The sequence below is a fragment of the Poecilia mexicana genome, unplaced genomic scaffold, assembly GCF_051168715.1.
Source record: "Poecilia mexicana isolate PSO_F unplaced genomic scaffold, ASM5116871v1 scaffold_16, whole genome shotgun sequence".
Classification (NCBI taxonomy): Eukaryota; Metazoa; Chordata; class Actinopteri; order Cyprinodontiformes; family Poeciliidae; genus Poecilia; species Poecilia mexicana.
This window is the reverse complement of record NW_028263385.1, coordinates 21,499,664-21,513,181: the sequence shown is the minus strand read 5'-3', so window position 1 is coordinate 21,513,181 and position 13,518 is coordinate 21,499,664. Positions and strand designations below refer to the sequence as shown.

The following is a 13,518-nucleotide window of genomic DNA, read 5'->3' as shown; positions in this document are numbered from 1 at the left end:
TTTTACCCTGCAGAACTGTCGCATCTAAAATAAATTCTTCAAAAAGATACAGAACATCTTCCTTCTGATTTTACTTACAAATAAAGCGCCACAGGCTGTTGGTGATGTGCATTGAGTGGAACAGTTTAAGAAATGTGAATGTCAGCAGGTGATAAGATGAGGACTGCTCAAGGTATGCAGCCAGTAACAGTCACTGCATAGAAATAGCTTGCAGCCCTTTACATATATTCACCAAGTCAGTCCAAATGTAGTCCTGACGTCTAAGACAACTTGTTTTATGTTTAACACAAAAGCCTAATAATTAAAGTTCTTCTATTTTTCCCTACAGCCAAAGCAAACAGTTCTCTTCTCTTCATACATCATACAGCATTTCTACATGCCGTCTAAAGGACTAAGCCTCACATGCATGCTCTTAATCTGTCCTGACTGTTGTGTGCACTAGAAGGTGACAGAATCTATCAAAATATGATTTGTGAAAGCTTGCAACTGACATCTCGATTGATAATCCGGTGAAACAGATGCAACTTCATAGAACCAAACTGCCTTTTGCATTAGTGCTTGCATGACTGTGAGCACAAACAAGCATGCATAAGCAGGTGGAGCAGGCATAAATTGAAATGCTGGGCAATTTGGCTCCAAATCAATAAATCAGCCAAATAATGGAGCAATTTAGATATAAATAATTGATGTTTTTGTTCAGAATTTATGTTAATGCTGATGTGCTCCTTCTGAGAACAAAGTGCTTCGAAGGAAAATAAAGAGGACAAAATCTGGAGTGCAAAATACAAATGGGCTAAAACATTTGCAAGACCAATCATGAGAAGCACAGAGTTGTGGGAGGGGAGCACACACAGAGGAAGGGCACACACATGCAGATACATACACACACATCTCTCCCTCTAACAGATTCCATTAAAAACAGATGGCATCAGAATTATCTGATGTCCTGTCACTGTCTTTTTATATGCTAATCCAGCTCCTACACACGTCTGAGTCTCTTTAATCAGATATCAGGTCAGAGAAACTAAATCAAGCCGAGACAGCCATGCTGTCAGGGAATTACAATACACCAAGACAGGTAGTCACACAGGGAATGTATCAATACACCTAATGTCATGAGATTCAGGCAAAGTGTGGTGTTGCTTCATTTCCATATGTTATGTCACACATTTGATTTTGGAGCATTATACATTTCCTTTCCATAATATCTAATTATTCCCATTTGTCAACAGTTATTTTGTTAACATTTATTTTCATCATGAAAACAGGATTGTGCAGAAAACAATCCTATTTTCCCAATCAGAGCTAGGAATGTAATGATGGTGTTTGCAAATTCAACATGGTTATTAATATCACAGATTTGTTAAATATTGAAAATAATATGAGCTGAAGTTATTACAATAAATCTGATGCCTTCATTGTGTAACTAACCTGCTGCATGAATGGTGTTGGTGTTTTAATTGTTGTAAAAGTATTAGTAGACTCATTTCTCAATTTTAGCTCTTAGCTTTGCTAAAATGTGACAACATTGATTATTATAATCAAATACTGGAAAAAATATACAACAAGATTATTAGTACCAATAGGGAAGATGAGTTGCCTTTTTCTAGAACTTCAAAATATTTCTAAGATTAAACCAGAGAAATGTGTACTTTGGGTCCCATGCTGGAAATACACAGTCCCAGATAAAAACAGATGCAAGCCAATGCCTCACAATTACGAAATATAACCAGCTTTAGTTGGAGCTTTACTCTTTTTTCCACCCTCTAATGTGTTTAGTCTATGAAAAGAAGAGGCAAATATTTAGCAGCTTCATTATTAATTAAGACAATCAATACAAGGCTGACAAAAGATCAAAGAACAGGCAAAGTTCGGGTTAAGAAGCGAGTCATAATATTTATGCTCAACTACTCATTATATATCAAAAGCAATGACAAGAGCATGGACGCACTCCAAGCAAAACTGTAAAATGAGTAGCATCAAACAGCTGAGGACCACACAACTGCACATGGAGTCCTGCATTGATAGATTTATAGAGTGAAACAGAGGAAACCATAGAAGGATAGATGCACAACAATTGCAAAGCACACAGCAATCATCAGATCTGGAATGGCAGCGTCTGTCTGAAAGATTAGAAGAGCCATCTGTCTGCCATGTGGAAAGCAACTGATTATCATGAAACTTCACACACTTCTCCCTATGTGCATGCATCAATGAGCCGGATTGTTTGATCAGCTTCTGGGAAGGGGGGGGGGGAATGGAGATTGTATCAACAGCAGAGAATAAATAACTAAAATAATACCGAACATAAACATCTCCTTAAGTCGACCCCGAAGCTCATTTAAAAACCTTTTAATTTGTTATTCCCATCTTGTTTACCACTGTCCTGAACTCAATCATTCACCTTCCAACACAGAGTCACACACAGGAGAACAGGAAATTACTCGCGGCCATGTTTGATGCTTAATCAATGTGTTGCCATCGATCTCTTTCAAGGCTAAACATTACTTGTATTTATGCTGCTAACTTCACTCTGTATTGATGTACATTGCCAATGTAACCACAGGATGAGAGGCGAGCAAGGTTGAAGTGAAGTTCACAGCCTTAAAGAAAAGTAAGACACAACAAACTCAACTTGTGAAAGAAGTAGAAAAGCACACCATCCAACTATTACTTGTGTAGACACTGCCTTGTGCAGAGCAAAAACATTATTTTAGTCCAACCCATGAATAACCACTGACCTTCAATCTTTCAAAATATTTATCAGGTCAGGCCTTTATAGCAAAGTTTTATTTTAGCCTATGTATTTACGTGCATGACAGAAAGATGAGGGAGAAACAGAGTTGATTTCCTACGAAGGACAGAGGCATGCTCAACATACCAACACAATCCAAACATCTTCAACAACCGTTGAAACAAAATGTCATCAAGAAGAATGTCAGGAGAAACAAGAATTCAAACATTTTCACGTGAAGGTGAATCATGTATTGATATATCATCTTCACAAACAGCCTGAAGATTACTAAAAGCCAAACCTTGACATGTTTTTACAATGCAACACATAATATACATGAATACATAAGAATTGAGTAACTGATTTGTTTAAAATTCTGACTAGACCTCACAAACTTTATGAATGCAAACCTCGTACAAATACCCCGTTGCACCCGTTGGTCCTCACACAGATGTAGCGAATGCTTTTATTGCAGCAGGTGGGCTAACATGAACATCCACACCCAGAGATGCAGGTCATCCGTGCTGTCTCTTTCAGCAGGTGGTCAGTAAGTAAAGAAACTGATGGCTGAATATTGAACACCTAAAATAAAGGAGAGGTCATATTCCAAAACACGAGCGGAGCCAAGACGGAGAGCAAAAAACCTTGGAGGTGATGAGATTTAAGAAGTCTTTTACAACATGTCCCTGAATGCATAAATATCACTTTTCTTTGTTTTAACTCAACATGACCCACATTCTTTTTTCAATCCAGCCAGCAGCTTTGCATCCCACATTCATTACAAATGTCTTTTAGGCTTTAATTTCCACTTCATGGAGAAAATTACATTAGTTGTCCTTGTTGAGCTGAGATGACAGGGGAATCAAAGAGGTGAAAGAAAAATTAACAGGAAGGCTAAAAAGTGTCTCTCAGCTTCAAAAACGCTGGACAGGATAATTATTCAAAATTGAGGAAAAAAACGGGAACCAATGAGATGCCAAACAACAAAGGATGTAAATTTGTGCAACTGGCTTCTCTGTTAAGAAAAAACAATAAACTCCTGAACTTCAATGACAAAGAAAAAAAAAAGTAATGGAAAACTCCTGATGTTGCTCTATTGAACAGATGAAGACGTGAAATGTCAAAATGATTCTGTTGGTGTAATGACACTCAAAACACGCAGGTCTCATAATAAAATCCTCTGGAAATATAGATTCTCCAAATGTTTCTCAAAAAAACCATTAGAAGGGGAAACTGCTGATTGTGTTCCAATTTATTCCTCCACATTTATTTCTAATGGAATCATATGGCCGTCACACAAAGCAGAAATTGAAACAAAGAAATAGCTGCTTCATATACAATTCTTGAGTCAATAAGATGCAGCTTTTGTGTGAAAACAGGTTAACGTCAACATAAGACAACCAAGAACAATTTATGCCAAGCTTATGATACAAACTTTTTAAACATAAATGATTATTACTTCAGAATGACTGGAGAATTGTTGTTTTGTATGAATAAGCCACTGATCTCCAAACACACAAGTAGACAGACATATTCAGCGCAGCATGGGTGCTGCCAGACTGATAAATAATATCTGCCAGCAGGGGTTAACGCAGGTATTTTTGCTTTGAGCAAAGGTGATAATCTTTCAAAATTTTATTTCAGTGAACTGGCTCAAACTGAGAATAAGAAGCACAATTAATAATAAAAAAGGCAACTAAAAGAAAAACTAATCAACTGAAGTATTTAAGAGATTTGAGCATTTTAAGACTAGCCATTTCCACAATTAATCAAAAAGGCCAAATTACAAAGAGAATACACTGATACAAATCAGCTAGGGCCGTGGGTAGAAAATAGCTTTACAGGTATGAATTGTTGAAGAGCCGAACTGACCCAGAGCAGTGAGGTATTCATAAAAAGCAAAATGCTTAATGCAAGGTGCAAACACAACTGACCTCTTCAAATGTGGAAGAAAAATATGGCTTCCCATAGCTTCTGTCTAAAGGCAATGGTTTATTTAATCAGTCTAATAATTCATTTTTTGGCTTTTTATTTGTTCTAAATATTTTTAGCATATTTTTATGGAATGCTTAAATTACTTTGGAGATGCTGCGTGCAAGCAGCAAAAAGGAGCTTCCTCCACGGGTGGCTAGACACCGTTTTAGCTAGAGGAGACCTCAGGTAAGACCGAGAACTCGCTGGATGGGCTTTATAATCCTGTGTGAAACTGGAATCCCCGCTTGGATCACTGAGAGACAATGGAGGATGGATGGATGGATGCTTAAATCTTACAGTTCATTTAATATGCTTCTCGTCTTATTATGTCATTTGAAGCATTTTAAATTGTGTTTGTATGAATGGTGCCATAGAGACATGTTTTTACCAAACAAATGGAATTGCATCTTCAACTGTTAGTCCCTTTTTATACTCGGGTTGCATGGGTTTCATAAACTATTGTCTTCATACTCTATCCTAGATTTCCCATTTATGACCCTCATTCTCAAACATTTCGTGTGCACTTTTTTTTTTTGGTCCTTCCCTTCCTCCAACTATCACCGCCACCAGTCTCTCAGCTCCTGCCTTGTCCCATTACTCATAACCCTTCTGTAATTTTCCCATTACATCCCTTTAGGAAATGTGTGCTCCTAGAGAAATGTAATACAACATTCCTGTTAAACTAGAGATTCTCTCAGTAGGTAGCTCCCAAAGTAAAATCGGAAATGCGTTTTTCACCAAGGCAGGAAAATAAAGGAGTGTTTCCACCACCGCACATCATTTATCTTTTTGCCTTATTTGAAGACACTAAAGCCCAAGTAAACAAATGACTGGGCTGAGGGAGGACCAGATTACTCATTTGTGGTTGCAATTATTGTCCTGTTAAATATTTTAAGATGTGAAAAAAAAACGGGATAACCAATTTAGTTTAAGAGAATATTACTCTGCTGCAAACTTTTTATTTCAGTCAAGTAAAAATACAGAAAGTACAGAAAAGAAATACAAAACTCCCTGTAGCTTCTAGGTTTTTTTTTAAGTCCTTACTGAAGAAGAATGCTTGCTCAAAAGCAACCATTGGGTATCTCTTTCAGTAAAATGTCCACAGAAAAATATAGTAAAGAGTAGTTCATCTGGATTATCACTTTTCTCATTTCGGATTTGATAAATCAGTCGGCTCACACCATTAGTGAGGCTTGCTTTAAAACTCATTCTCTGAAAGGAATCAATACATGAGGCTGAGAAGTGCTTCGTGGGAATTCTAAAGCAGGATGGATGGAGTCCTTAATCCCTGCCTTTTAAATGATTCTTGGGTGATGCCTAAACATGAGTCACCTTGTAAGGTTCATCAGGTGCACACAAATACATGCACGGGTCTTGGAATCAATCTAATCTCTTATCTAAATGGCTGATCCTTACCTTCTCGGCTTACTCGAGATAAATTCATGGATTCGAGAGACACTGAAATGTTATGGACAACTGTATAAATATAAAAGATGGGAGCGATTTTGAAAAAAATGAAGAAACAAACCAACACATGAACTGAAACCAGTACTAACATTTAAATTGTAGTAGAGTGCTCAGAAATAATCATATCCTTTAACTTTTTCCAAATTTTGTCACATTTTAACCACAGTCTTCTGTTGTAATACAATTTTATCTAATAGACAAAGTAGCACTTAAGTAGCAAGAAAGTACTACATTGATATCAGATTTTGTTTGTTTTTTTTTTTACAAAAAAATCAGAGAATTGTGGCGTGCATTTGTATTATGTCTCATAGTAACTCTGTAAAATAAAGTAGGACAGAACTACTAGTTTTGCACCTGACCTGTATGGCAGAGTGACAAGACACAAGGTGCAACCGATGCAAGGGTGCAGGAAACGTGAAAAATGTGCAAGTCAGGCCAATTTACATGCAAAACTCAATGTGTGGAAAACACAATCTCCACGGTGAAACACAGAAAGTGAATAGGAAGATGTATGAAGCTGAGGACGGGACGATCGTGGAAGAAAATCTTTTAGAGGTTGCAAAACATCTGAGACTGGATAAAGTTTCACCTTTCAGCAGAATTCAAATGGTCAAACCAAAGTCCGCACCTGAACCTAATTGAGAATCTGTTGCAAGCCTTGAAAAGTGATGCTCACAGATGCTCTTCATTCCATCAGCTTGAGATAATTTGCAAAGAAAGGGCAATAACTGTAAAGCTCGTAGAAACAACTCCAAAAGAACAGCAGCTGTAATGACAATATAAGATGGTTATGCCAAGTACTGATTTTAGGAGGCTGAATAAAAATGCAGACTATCAAAAAATAAAAATTATCATTTACTTTCACCTGATAATAGGGAAGCATCACCTGTTTGTCTATTGCATTATATCCAGGGAAAACACCATGAGGGTTCTGGTACTGTTTGAAGGGACAAAATTGTAATTATTGTCTGATTTACTTAGTTTGCAAAGTATTCATCTTTTTTTCCTATTCTAGCTTTTTTGAGTTGAACATTATTGGTCAGAGTCCTTCACTTCTAGCCTGCTTTTGTATTATTTTCTTAACACGACTGCAAAACCCTACAGTACATGACAGATTTGTTTCCTCTTCTCTCCCTACATAGATTTCTCAATTTTTTCACAACCTCCCTCGCCACTTTAGGCAAGACTGCCTTGATGCAGACTCTTAAACCACAGAGGAAAGACAAGGGAGCACATAGTGTCTTAAAGACACCAGGCGATCTGTGTAATTTTGCAGAATGAGGGCTGTCGAAAAACGGAACCGTCTCTCACACGCCTCCCTTCTACAACTCCAATTCCCACTACACCGTCAACTCTGTGTGAGAGGAGCGAAAGTGTGTGTGATCCGGCAGAGTGAGCCGATGTGTGCGGGTATGTATGAGAGGTGGAGTCAAACACAACATAGTATGTTTTCATTGGCTATATTGTTGCGGCGTGTAACGCCGCGTCGTGCACATTGAACCAATCAGATAATTTAGAAACAGTCGTTTTATGAATGAGATGGCATGCATGCGAGATACACACAATCGGAGTGAAAATACTCTACAGTGATGTCACGCAAATGCTCGGAGAAGCAGCGCTGTAAGCCAATGCAGTACAAAGTCCGAACAGAGTAAGCTGAAGGGGTTTCAGCTCCATATCTAGAAAACAAGTTTTCCCTCTTTTTTTTGCAAATAAATTTAAGATGGAACTGTACAACAAATCAGGCACAAAAAAAATGAAATTTTACTTTTTCACCTAAAAATGCACACAAAACTGGAATGATTCAGCTCCTTGCATGACCTAAGAGTCAGCAGCATGCGTAATACTTGCGGATCAGTTTTCAGATCGTTTTTTATCTAAACAGCTCACACCCTCTCACTAAAACCCATATCCTCTAACCGCCTGCATCCAAACCAGGAACTGCAAATGCCTCATTTGGCTGACATTGTGTAGCAGGGAGTAATTTTGCCTAACCGGTATGTAAAATCCAAACTGAAGAGCTGTGTGTGCGGCTGATTGTGCAGAGAGGAGGCTGAGGGGGAAGAGGGGCCAGCCAAAAACAATCAAAATATCTTAGTGTGACTTTCCATAAAGGGTGCATGTGTGAGTGAGTGTGTTTATGTGTAGATGCTTTTCTATGAAGTCACTATTTGGCAAATTGATCTGCTACTCAAATGAGGTTTGTTTGTGCTGATGCATTATAATGGGTAAACAGTGCCCTCCTTGGTCCAGCACAGGAACAACATTGGATCAGACCCACTCCCTGCCCCCAAGTGCTGAGAGACAATGAAGGTAGAGAGCAATGTTACAGGTGGGTTTCTTTGACAGAAAAGCTCAGCCAGGGTGTAGTTAAAGTACAAATACACATAGTGTTGTAGTGTGCTTAATTCAAAATCTAAATATATTAGATGAAAGAATTAAGGAAACATAACACTGAACTTTATTTTTTTTTAAAAGGTACTTGGAAATATTGACTACATGAGCCAACAATGTCCTGTCAATGAATGATTTAAGGCCAAAATGTTTTAAAAAGACTTTCTGTAAATGAAAGTCACACTGTGTTCAACCTTAAGCCACTTCACTTCTAAAACAGTGTCTTATAGTATAATTAATAATAATAATAATAATAATGATGATATGACTAAAGGTGGCCTATTTTACATATTACATAAGATCATGTTAAAAAAGTTCAAAATCTAAAAAATATGAATTGGTAGCGTTTTTCAGAAGTATGACCTCATCCTGATACTGCAGTAATGTTTTCTTTGAGAAAAATCTCCTCTGTGAGCATAGCATGCCCCCTACAGGCTGACATGAGAACTACTACTATGCTTCACACCAGGTGATGTCATAGTTTGAGAAAGAAAGATTTAGAGTAGGGTATGAAAGGGAGACAAGGGAGGGCAAGGATGTGAAAGAGAGAAAACAGGCGCAAAGAATGAGAGAGGGGAAGAGATGATGTCATGTGTTCATTGCAGTGAAAGGTCTTTGTCCTCAATCTCCTTATTAAATTCTACATAATGTTTGATTGGACCAGACAATACAGGCAAACTCTTGATTTTCAGCTATACATTTTTTTTTCCTTTTCTGTAGTTGCAGGCAGTGATTATTCTTTGTTTAATGTTTAGTCTGGTCAATAGCTACACACTTCACTATAGATGTGAGCCTTTTATGTAACCACACAGTTTGCACTACATATTCTTGTAAATAGTCACCCTCGGCATAAGTGCAACCTTCACTGATGTTGTATTGGAAAATTAATTCCTGTAATAATAAAAGACAAAAACTGAGTGCAAATTTTCATTACGCTAAGGATGGAGGGAAAGTGTTGCAGGAAACTGATAAAGATTTTGTAAAAGCAATGGAATAAAAACAGGACAAAACTCCTTTGATTTGGATAGAACAAAATTATTTTTTGTGCACTACTAGTAGTGTAATCTAAAAGACAAACAACTCAATATTAGCAACGCTTTTTTTTTAACATATGTGTGTAGAAACAAGTAGTTATAAAACTTATTTTCCCAGAATCAGGACTAAGGACAAAATGTTCTCTTCATCACAGTCGTGTAAGTTGATGAGTAACCAGGAGGCCTAAGCTGCAAAGTAAATTGAGTGACTTTCCAGGTAGCTTCAGGTTCTACTCTCTGTTTATGTGTGACAAAGATGATTTACTCTCCCCTTGGGCGTTATTCTAAGACAATTTATGCTGAAAACCTTGAAAGTCTGACAACTGAAGAAGGTTAAGTAAGAGATCAAGAAAAACAAAAAGCACTCCTAGCAGGAAGATAAAAAACAATGTCCTAAAACACAGATTTCTACCAAAGCTGCATTTGTTGCATTTACAAAAGACAATGTAGCAAGGATACTTTGCAATTAAAATTCAAGCAAAAATTTTTTGCTCACGTATTCAATCTTCCAAAGCCTTAGATTGTCATATAATTTAAAGCTTGTTTTTTCTGAGGTGTCATGCAACGCATAAAGAATGATATTACAACCAGATACACCTAATTGGATGAAATCACAGGTATGAGATGCAATCTTTTTGGAGGGTTGAGGGAAGACAAGTCAAAAGAAGTCTACAGTCTTCAAAAAATATTTCCCTTCCTTCATTTCACCACAGAAGCTCTGCAGCTAGAAAACCTAATAATGGATTGCCTGACTATCGTGTTGCCTTCTACAGTCTCTGTCACACACAAACAAACAGACATGCCAAACAATGTGGCATGTAGTAAAATATTTTCCCTAAAAACATGATCTTGCAAAGGAAAGTAATCAAGCAAAATGTAAGCAAAGTGAAAGAAAAACAGTGAGCAACTTCTTCATATGGTTAGTAAGTTTATCTGACGAAAGTATAAATAGTTGTTGAACTTTTTTTAAACTACAAACTTCAATATGTTTCATCAGGACTTTATGTGAAATACCAACAAAATGTACTAAGTAGAGGGCCTGCAATACGATTTGCATTTGATCCGATTAAAATTCTTTTTGAAATGTGCCATTAAATTTCTTACCCTGAACATGTCTTGTTTTTTTAATTTTTCTGAGGACACTGGACACCATGCCAAGTCATAATTCAGCACTTGCTTTTTATCTTTATCACAGACACACACTGTTATTTTTTCTGTCAAATACCTATGTTATGAATTAAGTACAACTAAAAAAAAAAAAAGTACAGGAACCTTCCCATGGGTGCAAATTGAAAATAATCCAGTGATTAGATCTAATAGAAATGCTGAACACTTTTAGGACCCACTATAATTGTATGATTACTGCAGAGTCCTTTTTTCAAATCAGATTAGCCAAAAACTAACTCAATTCAGAGATAAGAAAATCTAATTTTGTAACTCCAAACTAAGCTTATCTGAAATAACACTATAATACACCTGGATTTTTTTTTTTTTTTTTATCGCTGAACTTCCAAGAAAGTCAGCGAACCCATCATGAACTAAAATAAGGTTACAAAACACACTTTATGCACCTAGAAACGGAGAACTATAAACATAAGCAAGAGTGTCTACTTTCACATTCCACTTTTGAACACAGCGTTCTATAGAGTGACTAATGGCACACAAAATATCAAGCCCCAGCAGATGCTTGAACAAAAGACCTGCTACCAAATACAAGGACAGGTGAGACAGCAAAGTGAAGAGGAACTCTGTAAGAGCGATGCATTATAATCACAGAAAAACTCATGGGACAAAAAAAAAACTGCAAAACAAAGAAAGGTGGAAAAGATAAAGAGATCAGGGGTTTAAATTACCAGACGAGTCAAAAACTGTTGGCTCATGCTAAGGAGGGCGTTGTGAATAGGGACTGTGTGTATGTGAATGAATGGGTACATTTGCATTTTTTGAAATATGTGATTAATGTCCCTTCGTGGCTATGGAGACCCCATGCAGAGAAAAACGCCTCAGGGATACACTCCTTTTCCTCTTTTGTCTCAGTCTCTAAAAACCACACATGAATGCTTCTGTTCATAAGGAGTGACAACACAAGCCATCACTACATGAATTATACTACCAATAATTGATAACCTGGTAAATAAATGAAACATTATAATCAAGAACAACATGTATGCTCTCCACACAAAACGCATGTAAATCTTACAATGAAAGGAAGCATTAATATAGTTGAGTTGTTTCAAGCATGTAACTTGCCAACTGTAAAGTCTTGTGTGTTTTTAGAGAAATTGTTGTGTTACCCTAAAGCATTTGGACTACAATTAGGATAATTTCAAAAGGCATCAGAATACGTATTGATAATCAATATATATTTTATTTAAAACAAAATAAATGTTTTAAAGATTAGTAAACCCTAAAAATCATTAAAAACCTTTAAATAGACCAATAATTTGCATTAAAAAATACAGCGAGCTACACAAGTTTCAGCTTCTATTCAGAACAAAACATCCAAATTGCAATAAAACACAGGGTGCTGATAGACAGCATAACACTGCCCTCTTGTGTTTATCAGTGCTACTGACAGAAATTTTCTGGAAGAAATTTGAGCCATGCACAACAAAAGAGAAAAAAATTAAATATCTTTTCAATTTAAGCAGTTTATGCACAACTCTATCCTTCTAGTTAATCTATCAGTGATGTTTTGTGTGTCATGTTGCTTTCTGACATCATGTCAACTCGGTTCACCAGATTCCTACCCGTCATCTTGTATCCGCTGGCAGCGAGCTGTCCAGCCATGTACTCCCCATCTGAGTTGTTATGACTGCATCCCCACGTTTTCATCCAGATCTTTTGGGTGCCAGGGATCAAACTAAAAACAGATGATTAAATATGTATTTTACAGTGTGTCAAAATGATAAATCTGTATAGCAGCCCTGCATCATTGACTCCCTAGTCACGTACAGATACTTTATAAATAATCTGAACATCAAGAAAAGGTTCAGTACTTTTTGTCACTCATTTCAGAAAGTAACACTCATTCTACAGATCTGTTCTACATTGAGTGAAATAATTCAATGCTTTATTTCTTGTAATTTTGATTCATTTAATTCCTCAAACACAAAAAAAGTTAGGTTTTTTTCACATTTTATTTCAGTGGAATAAAAAAAAAAAGATCAACCAAAGAATCCTGCTTTGAGCATCAAAGATGAGATGTTAGATAAGTGTGGTGCAAAGAAACATTTTTAATTTGAAACAGGGTCCGTCATACCATTAATTTAATAAAGTAAACTATCAAACAGGTGGAAACTCTTATTCTCCAACCTGTTGGTCTCAGGTTGTCATTCACAATGACAGGGGTGTCAAACTCCAGTCCTCAAGGGCCGCAGTCCTGCAGTGTTTAGATGTGCCACAGGTAAAAAACAGTGGAATGAAATGGCTTAATTACCTCCTCCCTGTGTAGATCGGTTCTCCTGAGCCTTGCTAATGACCTAATTATTCTTTTCAGGTGTGGTGCAGCAGAGGCACATCTAAAAGTTGCAGGACAGCGGTCCTTGAGGACTGGAGTTTGACACCCCTGTCACGAGAGGACCCAAATTTGGGTCCTCTAGTGACAGACAGGTTAAAGAAGAAAACTAGGCTCTGACAATGCCGGTAAACTCTTAAATATCCTGGCAAAAGCTGCCAGGACATTGAAAAGAGCGTGCAGGGTTCTTGAAAAGGTTAATGTGACAGAGAAGCAGTACTACTTTGTCAGTGGTCATGATGATATGACTGCACCCATTTGTCTTGTAAAGTGTGCTGACAAAGGCATTTGTCGATGCTATATAAATAAACTGAATTGGTCAACACTTGCTTCTAACAGCCAAGAATGGGTTAACCTTTTACACTGGACTTCCAAAAGCACTTTCTTTCATTGCTGCG

General features: G+C 37.1%; 1 protein-coding gene across 2 annotated transcripts in view; it reads right to left on the bottom strand.

Annotated features, from left to right (window-relative positions):
• Window positions 1–13,518, bottom strand: part of cdkal1 (CDK5 regulatory subunit associated protein 1-like 1) — a 185,491-nt gene that overhangs the window by 170,081 nt on the left and 1,892 nt on the right. For both annotated transcript variants that reach the window (XM_014994740.2, XM_014994739.2), the window contains exon 3: window positions 12,354–12,466. In XM_014994740.2, the coding sequence (XP_014850226.2) occupies window positions 12,354–12,466 (113 nt within the window). The remainder of the gene's footprint in view (window positions 1–12,353; window positions 12,467–13,518) is intronic.